We start from the raw sequence: 25,390 nt of genomic DNA on the forward strand, positions 1-25,390 counted from the left end.
ACATGTCAGCTGTCCAATCAAATTATAAAGATAGCAGTTTGTCCAATAGAAGGGGAAAGTTTGGCGGAAGGGGCGTAGCTCGTTCTCAATCGCTTGCCTGACCAACCGAATCGGACAAGAGTAGTGACGTCGAGGTTTGTTGTTGAAATAAGGTATTTGTTCCTCAGGCGCATTTCGCGGCCGGCGGAAGAGGACGGTCTTTGTCAGGGTGCTCGTGTGTCCTCTTAGCCAATGAGAAATCAGAACAGGCCTTGAGCAGCCCAATCGGAACAGCGAGTGAAGATGGGAGTAAGAGATCCAATCAATAGAAAACCGCAGCACGTGAATCCGAGCTTTGATTGGCTACTGCATGAGCGGGCGGGGTTTTCCATTGGGTTACAAGGTTTGAAGGTTGGCTTGGCGCGCGGCGTTGATTGGCTGGGGTGTGTGTGGGCGAGGCCGGCATCGGGGCGAAGCCGATGCCGACACAAGGAAGCGGCTTCGCGGCCAAGGCTCTGCGCGGGGCCTAGCGGTGCAGCGGGCACGGCTGGAGGCTGCGGGTTGTTAGCGCGCTTGAATCGTTGGTGTCAGCCCCGCCTCCCTCGTTCCCCTGCCCTCGCCCGGCTCCCTCCCCGTAGCTCGCGCGCTCCCTCTCGGCGGCGGCGGCGCGGATGGCTGCGGCGGCGGCGGCCCCGGCTCTGTACGCCTGCACCAAGTGCAACCAGCGCTACCCCTTCGAGGAGCTCTCCCAGGGCCAGCAGCTCTGCAAGGTCCGCCGGGGCCGGGGCTGCGGGTTCCTCCCTCCCGCCCGCCGGGGGGGTGGGGGTGCGCCGGGGGGCTGAGGCGGGACCGGTAGGTTGGAGGGGTGGCTAGGGAGAGGGCTGGGGGTGCTGAGGTGGGGGACAGCCGAGAGGAAGAAGTGGTGAGGGGGAAGCAAGAGGGGACCGGGGGAGAGGTTGAGGGTTGGGGGCTGAAGGGCGAAGAAGTGGAAGGAGAAACGGGGTCTGGGCGGAGGAGGAAGAAGAAGAGGGGCTGAGGGGGGCTACTACTGGGCACAGGGTTTCTGTCGCTACCCCATCTGCTCCCTGCCTGCCCTGTCTGTAATGTTCAGGCTGCACCTGGTTCAGGACAGCCAGTCCCCCGGCTTCCGATGATGCTTGAAGGGGCCTTTTTGCCCTGGCGAAGGGATGAGCCAATGCGAGCTCTCGCACCACTTTACAAAACCAGTTGCACTTCCAGCGTCTGGCTCTGCTCACCGGTCTGCCTAGAGCTACAGCCTGAGTAAGCCAGGATGCAATGCCATTGTAGTGTCACTTCTGGGCTATGGTTAAATATACTAGCACTTACCTTCACCCTCACACCAGCGTAGAGCATTAGTCACACTAATCCTCTGCTTAGCTCTACTTGGACGAAAATGATAATAGTGGGTTTTAAACATCCCTCCTTCAAAAATTGTTTTCTGTTTTATGATAAATGTCATAACGCCTTCACGCTTTCTGCATTCTGCTTCCTGTGGGAAAAAGAGGTTTTATTCTTTATTAAATATGTAACATGGGACAGTTGCTACAAAGGTAGATGGCAGAGCAAGTTGTAGGATAAACTATTGCGTGTGTAGTTTGTTTGTTTTTTAAACCACTCAAGCATGTATGTATAGTGCATAGCGGATGTGTAAAATAACAATACATAAAAGCTATCTGAAGAAGTTAGATGAGACTAACTTGTAATGTCATGGTTGTTTGTTTTGATAAATAGTTACTGACGTTTTTCTTTCAGGAATGTCGAATTGCACATCCCATTGTAAAATGTACTTACTGCCGATCAGAATTCCAGCAAGAGAGGTATGTATATGTTCTCCTTTCTGAAGGCTGAAATAGTTTCAGATTTTAAATTGGCACCAAACATTTCCTTCATGTGTGTGGCTAAAATCTCAAATCCACAAACGCTGCTGTGGATTATCAGTAATATCTGCAGAGAAAAGCTGTCTTAAATCTCGTGTTGCAATAATGCAAATATCAGTGAAAATATTAGGCTTTTGGAGGTGTATTCTATGAGATGGCATTAAACATAGTCACAGTAACTTGCTTTCTGTAGTGCTCCAAATGTACTATATAAACATAAAAGAAGGCAGACCCCCTCCATACCTGGTTTTCTTTAACTAGACATTGGATGTAGCTCATGTTTGCATGCATATTATATGGTAATTGCATATGGGAAAGAATTTGAAAGTTTGTGCTTGTTATTAAATTCAACTTTGCAAAATCTTCTCTCTAGCAAAACTAACACAATATGCAAGAAATGTGCCCAAAACGTGAAGCAGTTTGGAACGGTGAGTTGGCAGTTCATTGTCAAAAATGCATACAAATTTCAGTTGGTCTACAGATGCAAAAGGTGTTGCAAAGAGTACCATGTATCTTGGTATTAAAAGCTTATTTAGATTGTCACTAGTTAAGATTGTAAAATATTTTCAGTTATAGACACTTTTACACACATACCCCTCTTCCTGAAAAATTAATCTTTTGGGATTAAAGTTTCTGTGCTTACTCTCTGACCTAAGAAAAATCCTCTGAAAAGCTTCAGGAAAAAGCCCTCAGATATTTGCTTTTTTTTCCCCCACTTATAAAAATTGTATACTTTTTCACAAAATTTAAAAAATGGCTCAGTTTCAAACGATTCAGGGCAATTCACAACCAACATTGATAGTTATGAATCATTGAAACTTGTTCATCCTGTACATGTAGTAGAAATTAAAGTCTGTGCATTTTATATGTATACAGTAAATCCCTGCCTGTTTTCATAAATGCTCACTTAACAAGATATGCTGTTAGCAATCTGAGAGGCGTAGTGTTCCGTTGGTATTTTTTTAATGAGCAACTCAATGTTAAAATCTGGTTATACAGTATGAAGGTTCCATTATTAAATAATACAAAAATGAAGATTCCGAAGGAATGTTGACTTCACGTGCTGTCAAGCGTACCATCAAATTCTACTTGTGTAATGTGGCCTGGTTAATATTACTGTAGGAATGATTTATATTTCCTCATCTTTAGTTGTAACTTAGTGCTGTATTAGAAAAGTTTTGCATGTAATAGTTGAGTCCATATTCATGAACAGTTAAATTACACTGTGTGCTTTTAGAGAAGGCATTGGTAATGCATAGCAATTTCTCATGTGAACAGAAGCACTTAAATCTTGTAAAGTGTGCCCTTAGATTAACACATTTTTACATAAGATTCAATTTATTGGACTAGTTCAGTGTAAAAATTACCAGCATGTAATTTATCCAGCTCTTTGTAAACTTAAACTGGATAAAGTAGGATCTCTTTTGGAAGTTCTAAAGGGTTGTAATACATCTCACCAAGCATAATATAGATGCACCAACATTCGGGGCACTACTTTATCAAAAAAGGCAACCCCCTCGAAGCAAAATAAGGTCATATATGAACTAGAAGGGAATTTTTTAGAAACTGATTACTGTAATTTTAGTTTCTAATTGCAGGTCTTTATTGGCTTCATTTTATAGTAAAGGTTAAACTCAATTAACTGACTTTAAGGTCTGGTCTACACTGGGGGGGAGGGGGGAAGGATCGATCTAAGATACTTTGGCTTCAGCTACACTATTCTCGTAGCTGAAATTACGTATCTTAGATCAACTTAGAATCACTTACTTCGTGTCCTCGCGGCACGGAATCAATGGCCACCGCTTCCCCGTAGACTTTGCTTCGCCTCTCGCCAAGCTGGAGTTCAGCAGTCGATGGGAAAGTGATCAGGGATCGATTTATTGCGTCTGCACTACACGTGGTAAATTGATCCCTGATAGATCGATCGCTCTCTGCAGATCTGGTGTGTAGTGTAGACTTACCCTTAGTTAGCTGAAGGTTTGTTTTACTCCCCATAGGGTTGTAGAAGCAGGCATTATATGTGAAGCCTGTGCCTGCAGTGCTTCTAATTTCTGCAGTGATCAAGTCCCTTGGGTATCTGAAGGGTCCTCTTTGTTCTCGGAAACCTTCAGAGAAGCGCAAATGATCTAATTACTCTTTTTAGGTTTAGGTAGATTTCTCGACACAAAAAACGACAGATATATTGGAGAAGGCAACATCCAAAAAACTTGTGCACTTCTTTCACAGAGCATGTACATAGGTTTGTGTGCAAAACGCTATTTTTGTCTCAGTTGAGCTAGCATAACTTTAAAACAGCAAAAAAACTAGGGCCATCATTGATTTAAATATCAAATTTTCCTACTGTTCTTACTTTCAAGTTCTAAAGACTAGTTTAGAAGCATGATTTTTTAATAATTGTAGTGCTAATTTGTTAAGAATTTTTAATGTACTAATTTCTAATTCTCCATTATTTTTCAGCCCAAGCCTTGTCAGTACTGTAATATTATTGCAGCATTTATTGGCACTAAATGCCAGCGTTGCACAAATTCAGAAAAGAAATATGGACCACCTCAGACATGTGAACAGTGCAAGCAGCAATGTGCTTTTGATCGCAAAGAGGAGGGAAGAAGAAAGGTATGCTTTGTGGTGGTGGTACTGTAAAGGCTGGGTCTGAAAACAAAAGATACAGTTTGAAATATTTCCCTCTTAAAAAAATAGCAGATCTTAATTTCAGAAGTAGCAGCGTGGAATAAAGATAATTTAATTAGGCTTTCTAACATAAAGATCTGACATAGCATTTTGTATTAAACTTTTGAGTCATGGCTATCGGGGGCGGCTCCAGGCATCAGCACACCAAGCGCGTGCCTGGGACGGCAAGCCCCGGGGGGCGCTCTGCCGGTCGCCGTGAGGGCAGGCAGGCAGGTTGCGTTCGGCAGCATGCCTCCGGAGGGTCCGCTGTTCCCGCAGATTCGGTAGACCTCCCGCAGGCGTGCTGCCAAATCCGCTGGACCGGGGACCTCCCACAGGCAAGCCGCCAAAGGCAGCCTGCCTGCCGTGCTTGGGGTGGCAAATACCTAGAGCCGCCCCTGATGGCGATTCCGTGCTTCTCTACTGACTTATTCTGGAATAAATTCATTCTTTTTTAATAAACCAAAAGTAATCTGACCATGGCGGTTGAGTAGTCTGTTTTTTTTAACCCCTCCCCCTAACCTTCAACACTACAAATTTCCTTAGCTTGGATCTGTCACTTCCACCTTGTCCTATCCTTCAGTTTGCAAGGGTTCCTTTTAACCATAGAATATGGCTGAAGAGAAGGAAGAGACTGCTCTCAGCAGACCTGTTTGTTTTAATTTCTTAGAAGGGCACTTGCCAAAACCATTTGTCCAGAAAGTGGTGGTAAAATGACATTATGGGTGATCCCGCTTTTTAATTGAACTGCAAAACAGTGCTGTCAACAAGAAACTTCTTTTCTCCTTAAATGCTAAAAAATAATTGCCTAGACCAGCTGCAGTACAAACCAAGTAATTCTGATGCTGCCCTGAGTAAAGAAGACTTGAGTGGCTGCATGATGCCTAAAGTAAAAATTTACTTAGGAGTAGGGATTTTCTGCCCTTTTTTTTGCAGGAGAGGGGTTGGCTTTGGGGAAGGAATATTTGACATATATCCAACACATGTTATATAGCCACTTTTACAAGGCAACTAAAATGCTGAAGAGGGGAGGATTCACTTTTCAGAAGTGTAACTTAACTAGAAAAGATGATGCAGTATATTGAGTTGACTTCATTGGTGTCATTTATTGTAGAAAGTAACTACTGGCCTTCATTGCCACGTCCTATAGTGTATAGTAAATAAAAAAAAAATTGCAGCACAAAAATGGACTGTTACCATGTTTATTTCTAACTTTTTTTTGTATATTAAAGAATAAAATCCATATTCTGGAGTCCCAGTAGTGGTATTTGGTTGTGAAGGTTTAGCCAAAAGAATTCAAACCAAACCAGTTAAGACTATTATCCCTGTGCAAGTCAAAGTAAGAGTTTTTCCTCTAAAGTGATCTTTCTCCTAGCACAAAGTACAGTTGCCCACTCTCTGTGAATTTTTTCCTGAAAGGTTGATGGGAAGCTGTTGTGTTGGCTTTGTACACTGTCCTACAAGAGAGTACTGCAGAAGACGAAGGAACAGAGGAAGAGCCTAGGGTCTTCACATTCTAATTCGTCATCCTCGTCTCTTGCTGAGAAAGACCAGCATCATTCGAAACACCATCATCACCACCACCATCATCATCGTCACAGCAGCAGCCATCACAAGTAAATACTCTGAAACTTTATGGAACTTAAAAAATCTTGTAACTTTTTATGTGACAGGATTAGTAGTGAAACGAAAGTAGCTGTTTACATTACTGAACTGAAAATAGGAATAACATTTTGTGAATTTATTCTACAAATTCAGCAGAGTTTCAGTATTGCTATAAATGGAATGGACTAGAATTGACTTAGTAGAAAGGAAAACCTTTTGGCAGTTTAATTACTAGCTGATGTTGAAACTGCCCATAAGTCTACTTAAATGAGATGTAGATAAATGATGTCATGCCACCATCTTTGCGCTAGAAGCAGTTCACCTCTGATTTTCCCCAATTATTATAGTAAATGCCAGAATATCCCATGGTGACAGACATTCATGGTATTACTTGCACACTCTAGGGCACCCCACCTTTACCATTCCATGGGCTCAAGATGTAACCCGGGTAATTTATGCACCTGCACGCTTTCCTAGGGCCGAAGGCACCTACCCTTACCCAGTTGTTAGGGCTCACGGAGTGAACTTCTACAGGTTTGCAAGGCCTTTTACCAGTGAAAGAGCCTTACACAATAATATTTTTAATCTCTTTATTAACAGTTACCAAAACAGAATATACACACACAGCATACAGTGCTCACCACTCCCAATAAGGCAGATGAACTTTTCCTGGTGGCCAGTCAAGATCAGGTCAGCTGGGGCTCCTCCAACTTCTGCACAACATCATTGGCAGGGTGTTGAGGTCTGGCAGCTCTGATCTTGGGCTGTGTCCTGGAGTTTGTTCCAAAGAACTTCCTTTTGGACCCTCAGTTTATATAGTTAAACCTGAGTTTGCTTAACTATATCTAGGGCCCTGCCAAATTCACAGCCATGAAAAATGCATCACGGACCTTGAAATCTTGTCTTTTGTGTGCTTTTATCCTACACTATACAGTTTTCATGTGGGAGACTAGTGTTTCTCAAACGGGATCCTGACCCAAGAGGTGGCTGTGGGGCATAGGAGGGCTGCAGTATTATCACCCTTACTTCTGCGCTGCCTTTGGAGCTGGACAGCGAGAGAGGGATGACTGCTCTAAAGGCAGTAGCGCAGGAGTAAGGGTGGCAATACCATGCCATCCTTATTCTGTGCTGCTGCTGTGGGTTGTTCTGCCTTCAGAGCTGGGCTCCTAGCCAGCAGCTGCTGCTTTCTGGTCAGCCAGCTCTGAAGGCAGCGCCGACACCACCAGCAGCACAGACAGGTAGTGGTACCGCAACCCCCCCTACAGTAAACTTGCGACTTCCCTCCCCCCCGCTCCCACTCCTTTTTGCATCAGGACCCCAACAATTACAACACTATGAAATTTCAGATTTAAATATCTGAAATCATGAAATTTATGATTTTAAAAATCCTATTACTGTAAAATTGACCAAAATGGGCCATGAATTTGATAGGGCCCTAGCTATACCTTAACCAATCATTTTAAACTAAAGTACTACAAAATAATTCTTTTACCAGTCTGAACATACTGCAAAACAGTTCTTCAATCAATCATACCCCACCACCTTAGTTGATTTAAATCTTGCAAAATTAGTTATGCAACATACAGAAACAATCCAAAAAACAGACAGAAACCATACAAATAAACAATAGGGAAATAAGGACCATAAAGGCAAAACAATAAAGAGAGAGAGATTTCACAGTCACAACTGTTAAAATGATTCCTTGCCAGACAGAATGCTACTGAGCAAAGTTTTCTTTAAACAGCTTAAGATCTGTTTCTTTATCTGGTGGTGGTGGGTACTATTAGGACAGGGATCTCCATCTTAACACAGGTATTTCATTGTTTTAATGTAATTTAGATGGAATGTGATGATGTGATTTTTCTGCTTTTTAGCTCATAGCAGCTGCTCCCCTAATGTGGCTGCAGAAAAAGGCCTCAGACCTTACAATGAGTGGCTGTCACATCAGTAGCAGGGCAATGCTATTGTCATTTTAATTCTTACTTTTAAACTTGTCACTCTAATTATGCTTCAGAGTGTTTGCAGCTGTCTGGCTGTGGGTTAAACAGTGTACCAGTTTCTTTGTCATGTAGCTCTAGTTTTGTCCACTTGTAAAACTTATCAGTCTTTGTAGGCAACCGCTTCCTAGGATTTAGTGTTTGTTTTACCATTCTGTTAAAAGGACACTGGTGTAAGAATCATACAGATGTTATCTGTATGCTTGAAATAGTTGTACTTTAGCACCTCTTTATAACATTTTGTATTTCTCAGATTGAACAATGAAAAATTATAGCTGGACTGCATAGATTCCTAAGGCCACCCTAAACATTTTCATTATAAACTTCATTTTTCAATTGCTAAAGACATTCTTACTATCTTCTAAGCTTAAACTTTTGCAGGTCTGATCTAATGAAAAATTACTTTAAAAAAAAAAAAAAAAAAAGCTTAAGGGGAAAATTTGGTTTAGCTGCTCTTGAAAATAAAGACCGGGGAGGGGAAGTAAATTGCAATTTTCCCATTATATCGCTCAGTCAGAAGAAGAAAGTGACTTTTGGCAAGCAGATTAATATTAGGACGGACAGATGCCTTACAATATCTGATGAAAATCCATTTTGACTTACCCAAGATATAACTGGTCCAAATCTTATTTCATGAGAGCGTGGCAAATATCTAATAAATAAAACATTTTCAAATACCTTCTTGGTGTCATAAAGAGAAGAACTTCAGTGTATATGCATGTATTTGCTTATTTATTAAAATACACAATTCCAAACTTAAACAGAGTTGATAGCTCCAATGGACAGGCACCTTCCTTTCTAAACCGCCTCTGTGGTTTCCCATCAACTTGCACTAACCAATTTTATTAGTATTGTTGGTAGGGCAGTGCACATGGAGGTTTAAAGCGTGTAATGAATTAAATTGGGCTCTGCAGAAGCTCAGTTTCATCCAATGCAGTGTTCTTAGTTGCATATATGTTGAGCATAACCATTTCACTTGTGCTCTCTGGTCAGCTTACCTTGGAAATGAATGAAGGTACAACTTCTACTTTAAAAAAAAATAAATAAAGTTCTGTTCAGAATTGTCAAGTATTAAAATAATATAAAGTTTACAGAAGTAGGAAATATTAAAACCAAGGCTGAATTGTCAACCCTATCTCTGCCCCTTGTGCCTTATGATAGCATGCAGTAGTTTAAAGACTGTTTTCGTTTTCAAATGAGCCTGGCCTTGATGAGGAGTAATCCCAAATGTGCTTACTAGGTGCCTTGCTAATTAGCCATCCAATTAAAAATATATAAACTGAGCTGCTCTCGTGCACAAAACTTAGATATGGATGCTTTTTCAGTTTCAGACAGTGGTAATGGAAGTTGACCTGATGCTGAATGTGTATTAATTACATGTATTTCAGAATCAGCAATCTGAGTCCAGAACAAGATCAGGGAATGTGGAAACAGAGGTAACTACACCGCCCATTTCTGAATTTTTTAGCAAATGAATCTTGTATTCTTTATTTGAAAGGTAATTTTTTTTCATACTTGCATCTCTGATTGTTCAAGACTAATCTCTATGTGTATGAGTCATTTTATATGTAAATAGTAGTAGAATGGTCAATTTTGCAGTCTGAGACCGTTCTACTGCTTTTGATTTATAATATTTGTTTGATTTCAGCCATAAATCCTCTGCAGCTATTCAGAATGAAACTCCAAAGAAAAAACCCAAACTGGAATCCAAGCCATCTAATGGAGATAGGTAAATTTATATTCTACAGCTGGGATAGTTGAACCAAGTAGACCGTCGGTTTGCTGCCAGTTGCTGTTTTTGTTTGGCAGATTAGAAAGGCGAAAAATTACACTTTCATCTTAGTAACTTTTAGGATTTTGTGGCAGAGTGCTGTCAGTCAGTTGAATGTTTATCAGTAGAAATCTGGCACTGTCTCCATTTTTTTTTTTTTTTTTTTTAGCCGCTTTGGGAAAAGGGAAGCAAAAGTACAGCATAAGGCCACAGTTACCAAACGAAGAATATTCTGACATCAGTGACTTTTTTCAGAAGGACACAGATTTTTAATCTGGTGCTTTAAACTGACGTAGTATCTAGAAAATGTCTTTGGGCCTAAATGTGTGAGACTGAACAACTTATTCTGTCTCTGATCAACAGTTGGAATAAATGTACAAAGAGGCTGCTTCACTTAAGAAGAATTTGACCCCCTCAAAGCTAATACTCAATTATATTTCTGCAGGTGTATGTAATGTGTGCCATTAGTAAGGTAATTTGCCAGTTGCATCCATTTCTGTCAGGTACATACTTTTTTTGCATTAGTCCTTAAGGATGTTTGTGGAATTGTTAATTAAGCAATTTGAACTTTGAAAAATGTGCTATTCTGTTGATATTGCAAGTAACGTTGTTTTTTTTTAATTTTAGTAGCTCTATAAATCAGTCAACAGACAGTGGGGGAACTGACAACTTTGTCCTCATAAGTCAGTTGAAAGAAGAAGTGATGTCACTCAAACGTCTTTTGCAGCAAAGAGATCAAACTATCTTAGAAAAAGATAAAAAGGTAAAGGCTACAGCTGCTTAATAAGATCTTATTAATTTTTTTCTTGTATTTTGCGAACTCAAGGAGCTGTCAACCTTACAACTGTTTGAATGTTAAAACAAAATTTAATACCAAAACTTTGTTTTGTGAATAGAGATTATAACATTACCAAATTGTCCTTTTTTTAAAAGTTAAGTAGCAGACTTACCCAGCTTGGATGTATTTTAGCTGTAAGGCAACTCTCCCTGAACGTAATGACTAGTATGACATGTATACAAGAGACCCACCTTTCAGGCAGCATACTGTCTTAAAAACAATCCCAAATATTTTCATTTTTCTAAACCTTTATTAGAAGCTCATCTCTTAAACAACTGACTTGTTGACCAGTTTAAGGTTGTGTCCTTGGTGTAAATGGGTGCTGTTGGGACTGCATGTTAGGTTCTTGTATTGGTATATTGAATCTTTGAGTCTAAACTAATTAACCTGGACCCCTTTTAGAATGCTTAAAAAGTCCTTATCTCTAGCTATTCAGTGGCTAAAGTGAAATGAATTGGGCAATCCAATTCATAATACAAAAGCTACCATTACCTTTTCTGGTAATCCCTCAATGCTTGTCCTCTGAAGAGTTTTGTCAAATTCTCACTGAATTCAGTCAGTGGGAGGCCTTAAATCAGTATGGAAACTGAAACTACATTTTGACTCTTTAAATTTGATCTAGGTGAAACACAAAAAGGCAGCATGAGGAATCTTAGGTGACTAGGAGTACAAAGTGGGCACACAGTAATGTGCATTTGTGCTCTTTTTACAAGCAAAACACTAAACTGAATTTTGTTGCTCTTTTTTTATATTCTGGAGTCAATGGTCTTTGCGCATAGTTTCTCCTTACAGTACAGTTTTCATTAAATAACTGTTTCACTGAAAGCTAATGCAGTACTTAATCTAGCTGGTCCCATTTATTAACATTAATGTTCATATGTCCCCCTTTGATTTCACTTCATGTACTCTTAACTTAACTTGGTAGTGATTGAGTTCCAAGCATTTGTCAGAACACTTATCTTTAATTCTAGAATAGTGATTGTTGGTGCAATTAGCCCTTTTACATAAGCGCTATAATCAAATAACTAAAAGACGACCAATAAGTAGATATTGTAGCTAAACATTTACGGCGTGTGTGTGTATATATAATACTGTGAACTGTTTTAATACAGTTCTTCACTGGTCCAACTTTCTCCATAACTCACCAAGAACATATTTGATAGAACTGATGTTTTGCTAATTGTATTAGCTAGGAGCTCCAGTTTGGTGTAGATTCGAACAGACAAAATGCAGCTCACAATTTGAATGATTGAGAAGATAGAGGACAATACTTGTGTTAGAGGCAGTGATTAGGCTCATGCTACATTTTATTTGTCACTTAATATTGTGATTGCAAAATCCTTGTTTCAGAATTGCTAGCTGAGCCATTTTAAATATGGCTATTCATTACTTTAAGTTTAAGGCGCAGAGGATGTATTATAGAATATATCCTACTTTTGAAAAAGTAAATTCACTTTCCTCTGTGAAGGATTCTCACTCCTGGATCTCGGCTTCTTAATGCAAAATAGCTGGAACTCCCCAAGGTTTAGGTCAGCAGTAGCAAATGGCAGCACAAGTAGTCCTCAGCTAGTGGTGGTATGATATCCCATGCCTTAACCATTACTTTCAGAACCTTCCAGTTCCTTTTTGATCTTGATAGCTCTCCACAGGAGCTGCACCTCTTCAGCTCTTAAACACTCAGTACCTAACTGTTATGAATATATTTTTGTCTTCACATTTTTTCTTACCCTGTGGCCTCTGTTTCCGTAGGAGCATTGATAAGGTTCCCAACCTCTGGGGATCATAGAGAAACTTCTGTTTGGCCTGAGTTTTTGTTTTGGCAACTTGTGCTTCAGCGTCTTCGTATTACTGTTGTTAGAACCTTTTTCTTGGCACCTCAGTTCTCTGAACTTCAAAGATTTTTCAGGTATTAATTTCTTTCAGAATAACATCCATTTCCTCAGCACCTGGGTGGGAAGGAAGACCAGTATCTGTGTGTCTGAAAGGTCCATTGTAAATGATCATATTCACAGAATCCTCAGCCTGGGAGTTAATAATTCAAAGTAATGGGACAATATGTGCAGGGCCTTCAGATGTTTGCCCTGTGCACCCAAGCACTGTGAGAAATTTCTTTAGGCCCTCCTTAACACATTCCCCAGAGACTCCCATAAGTCCAGCATGTGGCCAGCCGGGTAAGCTCTGAAGGAAAAAATATAGAAATACAAGCCTCAATCAGCTTCTGACCACCTGGACTCTATGCCTGCAGTGCCCATGTCTGTGCAGACCTTTTTTCCCCTCTAAGCCCAGCAAACTAGTTCCCGCTGGGGGGGAAAAAATTCTGTTTCATCCCATCTAAATACAACGACTCTACCACAAATCAAGCTCTCAGTGCTGAATGGTACTGATTTTTGTCACATCAGACTAGGAATTTTCTTTCAAACAAATAATTAGCAGGAGACACTAGAAGAGAGCTACCTGCCCTCCAACTCACCCCCTCCAAAAACTTTGGGCAGCTTCACATTATAGACTGCAGCATCTTCTCTTCACATTGGTTCAGGGCAGGGAAGACTGCTTTGGGGAGCCTCCATGGTGTGTTCAGCAACCTAGCCATGTCTCCCCTGGTGATTTCGCACAGTATAGTGCCATCACTCTGATCCTTCATCAAGATAAGCCTGAGTTTGATACCTGTACCCCAGGATTGGCTCCTTTAATAGCAGTACACAAACCCCACAGCTCCTGTGCTGAGGATCTGGGCACAGCCATTGTTGATGCCTTTTGAGATAGTTAATGTGCCAAAGTGCCCTTTTGGCTCACTGCTTTGTTGCCTTAGTAGAAGCATGATGTTGGTCAGGGATACAATGTCTGCCTCCTTGATGCCGAACAAATTAACTGAAGGAGTAACAAGACATGCTCTAAAGGATTTGACTTCCTCTAATGCATAAAGTTGGTAGGATCTAGATTAGCAACAAGAGCATCCATCGAATAGGGTGGCCATATTCTTGCATCCTATTTTGGACTACTTGGCAAAAGTGTGTTAGACAACTCACACTGCTTCTTTTGTGTCAAACGTTGCTGAGAAGTACATGCTGCCCAGGACTCTACCAGCAATGTCTCCTATCCCAGTGAAAAGCTTGGTGGTCAAGACAACCGTAGCTAGAGAAAATATCAGACAATTATCCTTCACATCAGAAACTGCCAGGCTTTCATGGCCTAATGGCATATTAAATACTGGGGAACTTACTGAATGGAGTTCACAAGACAGATACCAGGAGCTCAAAGATGGTGGATAAAAGTGTGGGGCTGAGTCAGTACTGGGTGCAGGTGTTCTTTTATACGCAAGTGACAAGGTACGAAAGAGCTGTTGCCTCATGAATGGATGTCTGTAGGTCTCCTTGCCTGCAAGTATCTGGGTTCCACAAGGAGATTCAGAAAAATGTCTGTTCTGAGAATACTACGTAGCTGGTATGTCAGAAGATGAAGAATTACTTGTAGTTCTGCATCCCAGAAGATGTCATCTTGCAGGATTTTCACTTTCCCAGCTCCATTTAGAGTGGACGGGAATCTTTGTAAGGTTACTGCTTTTTCAGCCCTTTCGTTATGACTGGCTTATTTGCCTCTGGGGGGCTTCACTTCCTGATAAATCAGACTTGACTAGAAGGGTTCAAGGGTGGCACTACAGGTCTTAGATGGTTTGTGCTTCTGCCCACTGCCTTTGGGGATCGGTATGCCTCTAAAGCATTTATTTCTCCCTGTTTCATGCTTGGTATTTGAGACCCAGGGTCAAGAAACCTCTGAAGACTACCTTACAGGAGAATTAAAAGATAAGTAACTTTTCTATATAAACTTCACTTGTGATTTAATTCTCCTATCAATGCAATGTTTGCAGTAAAAGCAGCAGAGAATCCTGTGGCACCTTATAGACTAACAGACGTTTTGGAGCGTGAGCTTTCGTGGGTGAATACCCACTTCGTCGATGAAGTGGGTATTCACCCACGAAAGCTCACGCTCCAAAACGTCTGTTAGTCTATAAGGTGCCACAGGATTCTCTGCTGCTTTTACGGATCCAGACTAACACGGCTACCCCTCTAATGTTTGCAGTGGCAGTTATAGTTCTCTTGGAATTTACACTCCATTTAGGAATGAGATATAATAGACTTATTCTTCAGAATCATTTTATTATGTCTCTGTAGATATTTGCCATGTAAATTACAGCTTTATGCTAATTAATTGTTGCCATAGTCCATCTTAGCCAGTATTCTGTATCTAACAACAGCCCGTAGTAGGGCTTCAGGGGAGTTTACAAAACAGGGCAATTATGTAGTAATTATGCATCTTCCACCCCAGCTTCTGGTAGGCAGAGGTTGAGGGCAATCCTGAGCTTGGGATTGTGCTCTGACCATCTTGGCTAATAGCCATTGATGGACCTATGTTATACTTTGACCATCTCAACGAGTTCCATAGGTTATTCGTGCACTATGTGGAAAAAGTAATTCCTCTTGTTTGTATTAAAGCTATTAATTTCCTTGTGTGACCCTTGGTTTTGTATTGTGTGAAAGAGTAAATAGTGCTTCTCTATTCACTTTTCCAAACCAGTCTTGATTTTTATAGATTTAGTTTTCTCTTTTCTAAGCTGAACAGTCTTACTCTTTTTAGTCTCTTCTTGTATGGAAGCCATTTCATACCTTTGGTCATCTTTGTCCTTCTTTGAACTTTGCACTGTGTCCTTTTTTTCAGATGGGGTAACCAGCACTTGACAGAGTATTCGAGGTTTGGGGACACCATGGACTTACATAGTGGCATTATGATATTTTAACTACCCCTTTCCTAATAGTTCCTAACATACGTTAGACTTTTTGACTGCTGCTGTGCATTTAGCAGAAGTTTTCAGTGAGCTATTCCCAGTGACTCCAAGGTCTATCTTGGGTGGTGACATTTAATTTAGAATCCACCATTGTATGTGTATAGTAAGGATTGTTTTTTCCAGTGCATTACTTTGCACGAATCAGTGACAAATGTTATCTGCTGTTCTGTTGCCCAGTCATCAAATCACAGGAATGGAAGAGACCTCCAGAGGTCATCTAGTCCAGTCCCCTGCACTCATGGCAGGATTAAGTGTTAACTCAGGGTATGGCTACACTTACATTTTTGCAGCGCTGGTAGTTACAGCTGTGGTCGTACAGCTGTGTAGGGCCAGCGCTGCAGTGTGTCCACACTGACAGCGACTAGGCTGCAGTGTGTCTACACCTTGAGCATTTGCAGCGCTGTGTGAGTGGTGCATTGTGCAGATATCCACAGAGCATCCTCATTCCCATTGTTGGCGTGTGCGTTGTGGGAGGGGACGGACAGGTGCGGAGGTCATTCCGCTTCCGTTTCCAACGACCCTCCGATGGGTGTTAACTCGCTTTCCCTTGCTCCTCTCTTTCATCAGCCGTTTTTGGTTCCTTATTTTCTTTTTTGTTTTTGTGACGAGCCGCGTCGATGTTCAGTAAGAAATGGAGCCCGACTGCTGAGAGACTTGATGGAATTTGCCTAGCACATACACGGTTGCATTGAGTATTCCTATCTCCAAAGTGAAGAGTGAGGAAGCCAGATGATGAAAAGACGGGCCTGACAGCCCTGACACTAAATTCGCTGTGGCGTAAGGACGTGCTCAGACGTGGAACGCCGCCTTTGGGCTGGGAAACCAAGCACTGAGTGGTGGGATCACATCGTCATGCAGTCTGGATGACGATCAGTGGCTGCAAGAAAACTTTTAGATGAAAAACACTTCATGGGACCTTGTGCGAGCTCTGCCCAACTGCAGCGCAAGGACACGAGTACTGAGAGCTGCCGCTGGCAGTGGAGAAGCGTGCTAATTAACAGGTCTGGAACTGGCAACTCCAGAACAGCCTACCTGATCGCATCGCACGAAACAGTTTGGAGTGGGAAAAGTCGCCGTTGAATAGTGGTGATCATTTTCAGGGCTCATAATCGCATCCTGCTAAGCAAGAAACATTGACTCTGGGGAATGGCGACATTCTGGGAGATGGCTTTTCGCACAAATTGGATTTTTCCTAACTGTGGAGGGGCAATGGCTGGGAGCATATTCTCATTCTGGCACCCCCACTGGCATCCGAGTACGTTATTCGGGAAGGGGTATTTCTCTATGTTCTCCAGAGCGCTTGTGATCATCGTGGGCGTTTCACACTTGCATTTACATAACAGGATGGCCTGGAAATGTGCATGATGCACGGCGATCTTTCGGACAGTAGTGGGATGTTTCAGCGAAGCTGCAGGCAGGGGACCGCCCTTTTCCGCAGACAGGAAGATCACAGTGGGGACGTCGAAATGCCCATTGTATCTTGGAGAAACCCGCTTACCGTAATGCCTTGGCTCATGTAAACGTAGTACAGGCAGCTTGACAGGAGCAAGACCGGTTCAACTACAGCTGAGCCCGGTGCAGAATACGTGCTGGGAGTGTGTTTTTCTGGCCGTCTACGGAGATGAGCAAGTTCTACGGGAAGCTAGACGGGGGAAGCAGATCCAGCGCATTATACTGCGTCCTGTAATCTTCATGAATAATTTGTGATGGGAGGGTGAAACCTTCAGTGATGAATGGACCTCCGGAGGTTCAACGCCTGAGGCTGTAATTTGCACACCAGAGAGAGGGGCTTACAGAGAGGCCCACAGGCTCAAGGATAGGGATGCCTTAAAGGTAGCAATCTTGGGAGGCTGAAGCCAAACAGTAATTGGTCCTTCTCCAGGAGTTAAGTGCGTGGTTGCATGCATTTCAGTGCTAATTCCACTTGTGGTGAAGATGTTCACCTCTTTTAGTAATATAAAACTGTTTAAAAAGAAGAATCCTTTAATTAAAAATAAGTACAACGGGCAGGGGGGTAAGGGTGATGAGCAGTAAAGTCATAGGTTTGTATATCGGTCCTTCCTTGAGTGCTGTGCAATGCCTGTCCACTTCAGGATTATCATGCGCATGTGAATGGGGTTGAGTGCGTAGGGTAAAGGGGCGTCGTTCTCAGGCTGTTAGGTGAACGTATGGCTGTTGGGGCAGCCTGGTGGTGGTAAACCATGATGCTGGAGAAGGGTGTTTTGAGGAAAAGTGGGTCACATGGGTTGACTTTGGAATCGGGAGAGAAGGCACGGTAGTGCTTCTGCCTGCATTAGCATTGACTGCATGAGGTCTATGTGGCTTCCAGGATGCTTAAGCAGCCAATCTGTGCTTCTCTCGGTAGCCAATTCCTTTTCTCTTGAGCAGCGTCCTTTTCCTTTCTCTTGGCAGCCTGTTCTCTTTCTTACACTGCTGTCTTTTTCCCTCAGTCTTGTGGAATACAGATTATAACTGGCTTCTACCAGCTCCTCCTTATTGCTTCCTTGGTTTTTTTCTTAAGTCTTGTAGTTTTTTCGGAATGTCAAGTCGCGCGTGATGGAGCTAGTATCCAAGGTCAACTTAAAAAAAAACACGAGAGATAAACTTTGACTACAGAAGCATAAACTTTTTACTACAGAGACTGTATTTTTTAAGACTAGTTTCTAGGCATCATTTACACATTTGCGAGCATAGCACTCAGAAGCCGCAGCTGCAGAGAGACTGGTGAGTTTCCCCAAGCGTCTCACCTGGGAAGGGGGGGCTGCTTGACATTCTGGATCCATTGGGGTTTCTAGGTGATTGGGGAAAGCAAAAAGAGCAGCTACAGGAAATAGCATTGAACCCATCTAACCACATGCTGCATCAGCAGGTACTCCTCCCAGACCATCTTGCACACGCGTCTCACCTGGATAAGGGGGCTTGCTTGACTCTGGAATCCATGGGGTCTCTAGACTTGGGGAAAGCAAAAAGAGCATTCCCTCCTCTGGCTACGGGGAAATAGCACTTTAACAGTCAATCCCATGCATTTTCCACAGAATTTTAACCTCCCCGATATCAGCGCTGCTCCGGGTCACCTGGGAAGAGCGGAGGGTCTTCTACAGCTATGCGGGAATCCGCCCTGGTCCCTTCGCAAGCTTTGCCTGCATTGTTGCACTGCAGCAATGGTCCCTCCCACCCCGCACGGCACCAATGCATGGACGTGTTAGCCATCGACTGGGACACAGGACCGGCTAGAGTGGCTCTTCCCTAATAAACTTTGCGGCAAGCGCATTGCACATGCTCTGGCTGAAACCGTTTGAAGAGTTACAGAGGCAGATCTACCGTGCATACGTGTGATGTGAGCCGGGCGATATGTGCGGCATTCCACCATCTAGGCAAGATGCTTTGGCGATGGCAGCCATGTATCTGCTTTCTCGATAAGTTGGGTCCTTATAATATAGTGTGGTGCGTGTGTGTGGTGGTGGTGTGTTGGTGTGGTCTTACCGTGGGATGTTCGTGGAAGCGATGTGTCCTGTGCTGTGCTGGTTCCCTCTCTGCGTGACTTATCGTGATGTAGTGACAGCTGTGTGTGAGTGTGTGCATAGCTTCTTCCTTGGGTGGAGAGATAGTTCGTTGGCTGCGTTTGACGCGGTGTGAGGTCCAAACACGTCGTATGTAGCGTGTGGGTTCTTGGTGTGTGTGTGTCTCTACACACCTCCCCTATAGCGTACGCAGCCGAACTCACCTACAGCGAATTCGAGAAGCTCTCTCTCACAAAGACTTTGAGAGCAATAGAGAATAGCTCAACTGCCACGACGTGTGTGCTGGCAACATTCCACAAAGTCTCAGCAGCTCGGCTCCCCTTCTTACTGAAATCACGCGGAGACTCACAATGGCAGCCAAACGGCTGAAAAGAAGCGATGAACCACGGGTCGTTGGAAAGAAGAACGCACCCTATGCCGTCCCTCCCACAACCCACAGCGCAAAATGGGATGAGGTGCTCGTGATAGCTGCCACTGCAACACTCACAAAGCGCGCAAATGCTGCAAGTTAGACAACAAAAACTGCAGCGCTACTATAGCGTACGCAGCCGAACTCACCTACAGCGAATTCGAGAAGCTCTCTCTCACAAAGACTTTGAGAGCAATAGAGAATAGCTCAACTGCCACGACGTGTGTGCTGGCAACATTCCACAAAGTCTCAGCAGCTCGGCTCCCCTTCTTACTGAAATCACGCGGAGACTCACAATGGCAGCCAAACGGCTGAAAAGAAGCGATGAACCACGGGTCGTTGGAAAGAAGAACGCACCCTATGCCGTCCCTCCCACAACCCACAGCGCAAAATGGGATGAGGTGCTCGTGATAGCTGCCACTGCAACACTCACAAAGCGCGCAAATGCTGCAAGTTAGACAACAAAAACTGCAGCGCTAGTAGCAGACCAGGAGTACAGCCAGCGCTGCAGCCAGGGAGTTGCAGCACTGGCTGAGCTTTGTAAGTGTGGACACCGAGTAAGTTGCAGCGCTGTAACCCCCTCACCAGCGCTGCAACTTGCAAGTGTAGCCAAGGCCTCAGTCAACCAGTTTTGTGTGATTCCTCTAACTTCTTGCAGTCTGCTTTGGATTTACTAGCATGAATAATTTTATATCATCTGCTAACTTTGCCACTTAACTGTTTACCTCATTCTTCCAGATCATTAATGAATATGTTGAGCGGCATGGGTCCCTGTTCAGATCTTTGGGGAACCCCGCTGTTCACCTCTCCATTTTGAAAACTGACCATTTATTCCTATCACATTTCTTGTCTTTCAACCACTTACTGATCCGTGAGAGGACCTTTCCTCTTAACTCGGGGCTACTTAGTTTCCTTGAAACTTTGGTGAAACTTTCCTTTGGTGACAGACCTTGTCAAAGGCATTCTGAAAGTCCAGGTACACTGTATCAACAGGATCACCCTTATCAACATGCTTGTTGACTCCCTCAAAGAATTCTAGTAGATTGGTGAGGTGTGATTTCCCTTTGTAAATGCCACATTGACTATTCCATAACAAATCCTGTTTATGTGTGATAATTCTGTTCTTTACTATAGTTTCTGCCAGTTTGCCTGGTATTGAAGTTAGGCTCACTGACCTGTAATTGCCAGGATCTCTTCTGGAGACCTTTTTAAAAACTTGGTGTTATAGTAGCTACCTTCCAGTCATCTGGGACAGAGGCTGATTTCAGTGACAGGTTCCATACAACAGTTAGTAGTTCTGCAGTTTCATATTTCAGTTCCTTCAGAACTCTTGAGTGAGTACCACCTGATCCTGGTGACTTATAACTGTTTAACTTATCAGTTTGTTCTAAAACCTCTTCTACTGGCACATCAGTTTTGGACTGTACTTCAGATTTGTTGCCCAAAAAACAGCTTTGTGCCAGTGTCATAGCTAAGGCCTATCAGACAAGTCTCATGGCTGAAAATAAAGCCGAGTATTGTAAATCAGTGTGATCCAATGTCTGAAAATACTTTGAAGGACTAGTCTTCCATATTCAGTTCCCAAATGGGACTTCCACATGTAAAAGTTATTTGACTTGTGGTATAAGATATTTTCAACCATGTCAACACAAGCAGCAGGAAATGAAGAAAGGAGTCAGTGTCCCCGAGAGACTCTTTTTAGATCCATAAAATAATTTTTTTTTGAGGCATAAGTGTTGGTTAAAAATACTTATGAGGTAGGCTTCCAAAATATCCTCATAGAAGTTGTTTTTCTTAGTTGACAGAGTTGAAGGCAGACTTTCAGTACCAGGAGTCTAATTTAAGGACAAAAATGAACAGTATGGAAAAAGCTCACAAGGAAACAGTGGAACAACTGCAGGTAAATACTTAAGAATAGTTTAAATAGAGTTGATGTCAAAATATTTTGTATATTTGCTTTGAGAAATGAAATAGTTTAAATAGAAGCACTGTGCACTGTCATCCTTGCATGAGTTACCAGTCATTGAAATGGATGGGTCAGTTCCCATCTCTGACCTGTTACAGGCTTACTCACTCTCACTCTGAGTTACACCAGCATTATCTTCAGTTTTCTTTTCAAACATAGCCTCTTGATAGATACTTTTTTAGAGCAATTGAGGCACATCCTCTCCTCCCAGGTAGTTCCTCATGCCCCCCTTCTCAAGGGGCATACCTCATACTTTAAGAAACGCTGATATACCTGTTCTAGGTGATATGACATAATATAACTGCACAATTTTATTGCAGTGCAAGAAGCTAATCTTGCAATGATGTAACCCACATTGAAAGTACAACTGTTTAAGCAGCAGGAAAACCTGAAACGATTGATAAATTCTAGAATGAACAGAAATATCTATCTACAATGCAGTAGATATATTGATTTTGCAAATCCATGTGAGAGATTGGGCTTTATATCTTCCTTTATAAAACTAGTGGAAGATGTGGAGCTTAAATACCTGCGCTGTGCTGAAAACTTCTGTTCCTGAGAATAAATCAACATAATGGCAGAAGTTTTACACGGGTGGTAGCTTCATAACTTCAGCAAGACAGTTGTGCATGGCACTGTTGAATAATTGCTCCCTCCTATTCAAGAAGTTTGTTGCTCTCTTTCTGCAGTGCATCACTGATGAATATAGTACTGGAGTTAAGAGTAACTATTAAGACTTTTGAATAGTGTTTCTGTTATGTTAAACTGAAGAGAAAGTGTTTGTATAAATCTTTCTTTCTTTTTATCTATATTACAGGCCAAAAACAGAGAACTACTCAAGCAGGTTGCCGCACTGTCAAAGGGTAAAAAGTTTGATAAAAGTGGAAGTATACTAACATCTCCATGAGGAACTGGTTACTTACCTGAGGATTACTACTCAATGTAAATTTGAGTAATTCTGTGAAGCCCTTAAAATCCTGTGTAGTGGAAAAATATTTTTGCACACAGGATTACTCGGCATGTTTCCTACACATTTTTATAACTAATATGCATCTTTTTAGTTAAACTGTTCAGATAAAGTACTTCAACTGGCTTGAAGAAATTTTTTATTTTACTTTTTTTATATTGGGAACCTTTTTTGCCAGCAATAGTATTTAACAATTGCAGAGGGGTAATACAGCAGTGCTCTCTTTAAAACACATCATGCAATAACACAATAGGTGTACTTTTTACAGAGTTCAAAGCAGCAGCTGAATCCCTTAAACTATGCTAAGTTTGGCCAAAAGTTCAGTTTCAAGTTTGTAAATCTGCAAGGACAATGCTTTTGAAATAGGAATATGGACACTGGGTTCTGACAACTGTTCTTTGCTTTGTATTAAAATATAGGACATTTAGGATGGAAATCGTGGTGCTCTTAAATGAAACTCAAAAGATATATACATATGTGTAAATACAATTGTAACAGTTATATTCTTAGTGATAACAAGTGAGTAACTAGTGTTTTACATTCTTGTGATAGGAATTTATTGAAAGATTATCTATTGTACAGTACCAGAGACAAAGTGTGGTTTTTTTGTAAGATTTACTGTAGACTTTTTTCTTGCAAGTGCCTTTCTCCAACTGTTAATTTATAGGAATGTTGGTATTTTGTACATAATGTTTTTGTTTTAAAATCATGTTTAATAAATGTTTGTGTATATATATATATAAATGTGTGTACAGAGAAATCAAAAACAAAGATCAAAGTTGCTAGTGCAGTGCTTGAAGCAGCATTAAGAACTAGCCAGTTGATGGACAGTGTGTATTGACTTTTTTAACCTTATTAGATTGCATCTGTGGGGTTTGTTGAATCTGGTTAGTGCTTATTATGCCAAACACTTCCTAAATAAACAATTTGTATGGTTTTTGCCGCACTAAACTATCATGTTTTCTGTATTTTTCCTGTTGGCCCAGGGCTAACTTTTTAAAATTTCATAGCAAGCATTGTACTCCCACGGTTATATCCTGAATTAGCAGTATAGTTAATACTCACTACTTTATTTTTAAAACTTGCATATTCAGTTTGTCTTGGTTTTAACTGTACTTAGTTGTAACTTAAGGTCACTTCTTAAAAATTAAGTAATTAGATTGACACGTACTTAGTTTAGTAAAGATACACATTGAGAAAACAGTAGCCAAAACTGTAGTGGTCAGTACATAAATAAAGGGAATGGATGTGGTGTCAAATGAAAGCTTATTGTTCAACCCTTGAATGGAATCTTCTGTTTTTAAATTCACTTAGTTCAGTTTTAGCTCTGCTCCTAATGGACATCAGTACAAGTGTCTTACTAGGATGAAACAACTTCACATAACTGGGGTACACTGTTTAGGAAAGAAAGTTCTAAACCAGCCTAACTTGGAATAGTCAGTTGTCTGTCAGATGGTAGCTGTAGTTCAGATGTGGATGTTGATCTGGTGACTTGGGAGCTGCTTGCACTTCAGCTAGCTTTATTGTCTGATATCTTGCTGCTTGGAGGACTAATCTGAAGTCCTCTAGTTATCTACCCAGATGCTACTGAATTGTGAACAACTTTAGCAGTTTAGAAAACACTTAGTCTATGGAATAATTATAATTTGGAAAAATCTAGCTAGCTTGTTTCTTACAGTGAGGTGTATTTGATTTTTTTTGGACATGAAGATCAACTTTGTAAGTTTATAAAAAGTGTTCTTTAAACTTACTAATACAGCTAGGATAGAAAATGCTGCTGCTATCCTATTGGGATGTTTGTTGTATTGAGAGTTTTTTTAAAAAAAAATTAAGTTTTTCTGACTTTCATTAGTTCAGAATAATATTTTGATACTGGGGGCTTTTCTCTCCTGTTTATTGGCCACCAGTCCATGGTGCATATGGATTTAAAAACTAATTCAGAACCATGCACATCAAATTGATGAATTGTCCCATTAAGTGATTCTTATTCAAACAACCTTGAGCTGCAATATAAATTTTTTTTTAAGAAAAAGTTCAATATTATTCTTGAGCTTTATAGATCCCAATGCTAAAAACATTTAGGGGCTTCACAGTATTTAGTTATAATTAAATACTTGATCTCTTTATTCTGTAACCTAACTTTTAACTTTAAATTTTAAAGTTTGTAAACTAGCAAATTGAATCCCAATCCTGACGAATGCGATCCTGGAGCTGTAGCCTATTGACATAATGAACTGATGTTCTTTTAATGTTGATCTGGAAAGAGAGATGTTGTACTGTAATGTGCTTTTTAGCCTGTTTTTAGTTGTCAATTAACATTGACAGGTGATTGCCACTTTGGCTCAAGTTATTTATGTATTTTAAGTCTGTGAATATTGCAGTCCCTTTTTAGATAGTATGTCTAAATATGCATCCTGCAGTGAAGCTATTCAGCTGTCCACATGTATAGACTATTGAAATACTGTATTGACACACATCTGATTGACATTTTGTACCTTTTTCTAAAACCAATATTTCACAATAAAAGCTAGTCAAAACATTTAGTTGCTTCTTTTATGTTACTCAAAGTCGTAATTTGTTTTAAACATCTGTAGTGTCAAACATTAACCAGAACTCAACATCAGTTGATGGGAATCATGAAGGATCTGTTCAAAGAACTAAGCTGCCACAGAAATTACATACATGGAGCATTCTTCAAATTGCAACAAATGATAGTTTTGGAATAATTACCTACTTTAGTGACTCAATATGTTAAATTATTGCTTTTCTCTGTTACAGTGTACAGAGTGATAATGCATGAAACTGCTTCAGGGCAGTGTCTACATATGTAACTCGAGAAATAGGTCTGATATAGACGTAAAACTTAGGCCAACTTAGTTGCATCGCTCAAGGCTGAAAATTTTCACACTCTCTGGGTATGGCTACATTTGGA

At 41.3% G+C, this 25,390-nt stretch overlaps 1 protein-coding gene across 2 annotated transcripts; it reads left to right on the forward strand.

The window, feature by feature from the left end:
• The first annotated feature begins 448 nt into the window (after positions 1–448).
• Positions 449–24,997, forward strand: FAM76B (family with sequence similarity 76 member B). Of its 2 annotated transcripts, none has more exons than XM_032762852.2 (10): positions 449–749; positions 1,753–1,817; positions 2,251–2,305; positions 4,335–4,490; positions 5,964–6,160; positions 9,535–9,582; positions 9,795–9,875; positions 10,545–10,680; positions 21,324–21,425; positions 22,309–24,997. In XM_032762852.2, exons 1-10 carry the CDS (start codon positions 651–653, stop codon positions 22,396–22,398), a joined length of 1,029 nt encoding a protein of 342 aa, XP_032618743.1. In that variant the 5' UTR covers positions 449–650; the 3' UTR covers positions 22,399–24,997. The 2 variants fall into 2 exon arrangements, with proteins under 2 accessions (XP_032618743.1, XP_032618744.1); XM_032762853.2 differs by having other exon boundaries at positions 459–749; positions 10,548–10,680.
• The last annotated feature ends 393 nt before the right edge of the window (positions 24,998–25,390 follow it).

This window comes from Chelonoidis abingdonii, chromosome 1 (genome assembly GCF_003597395.2).
Source record: "Chelonoidis abingdonii isolate Lonesome George chromosome 1, CheloAbing_2.0, whole genome shotgun sequence".
NCBI classification, from domain to species: domain Eukaryota; kingdom Metazoa; phylum Chordata; order Testudines; family Testudinidae; genus Chelonoidis; species Chelonoidis abingdonii.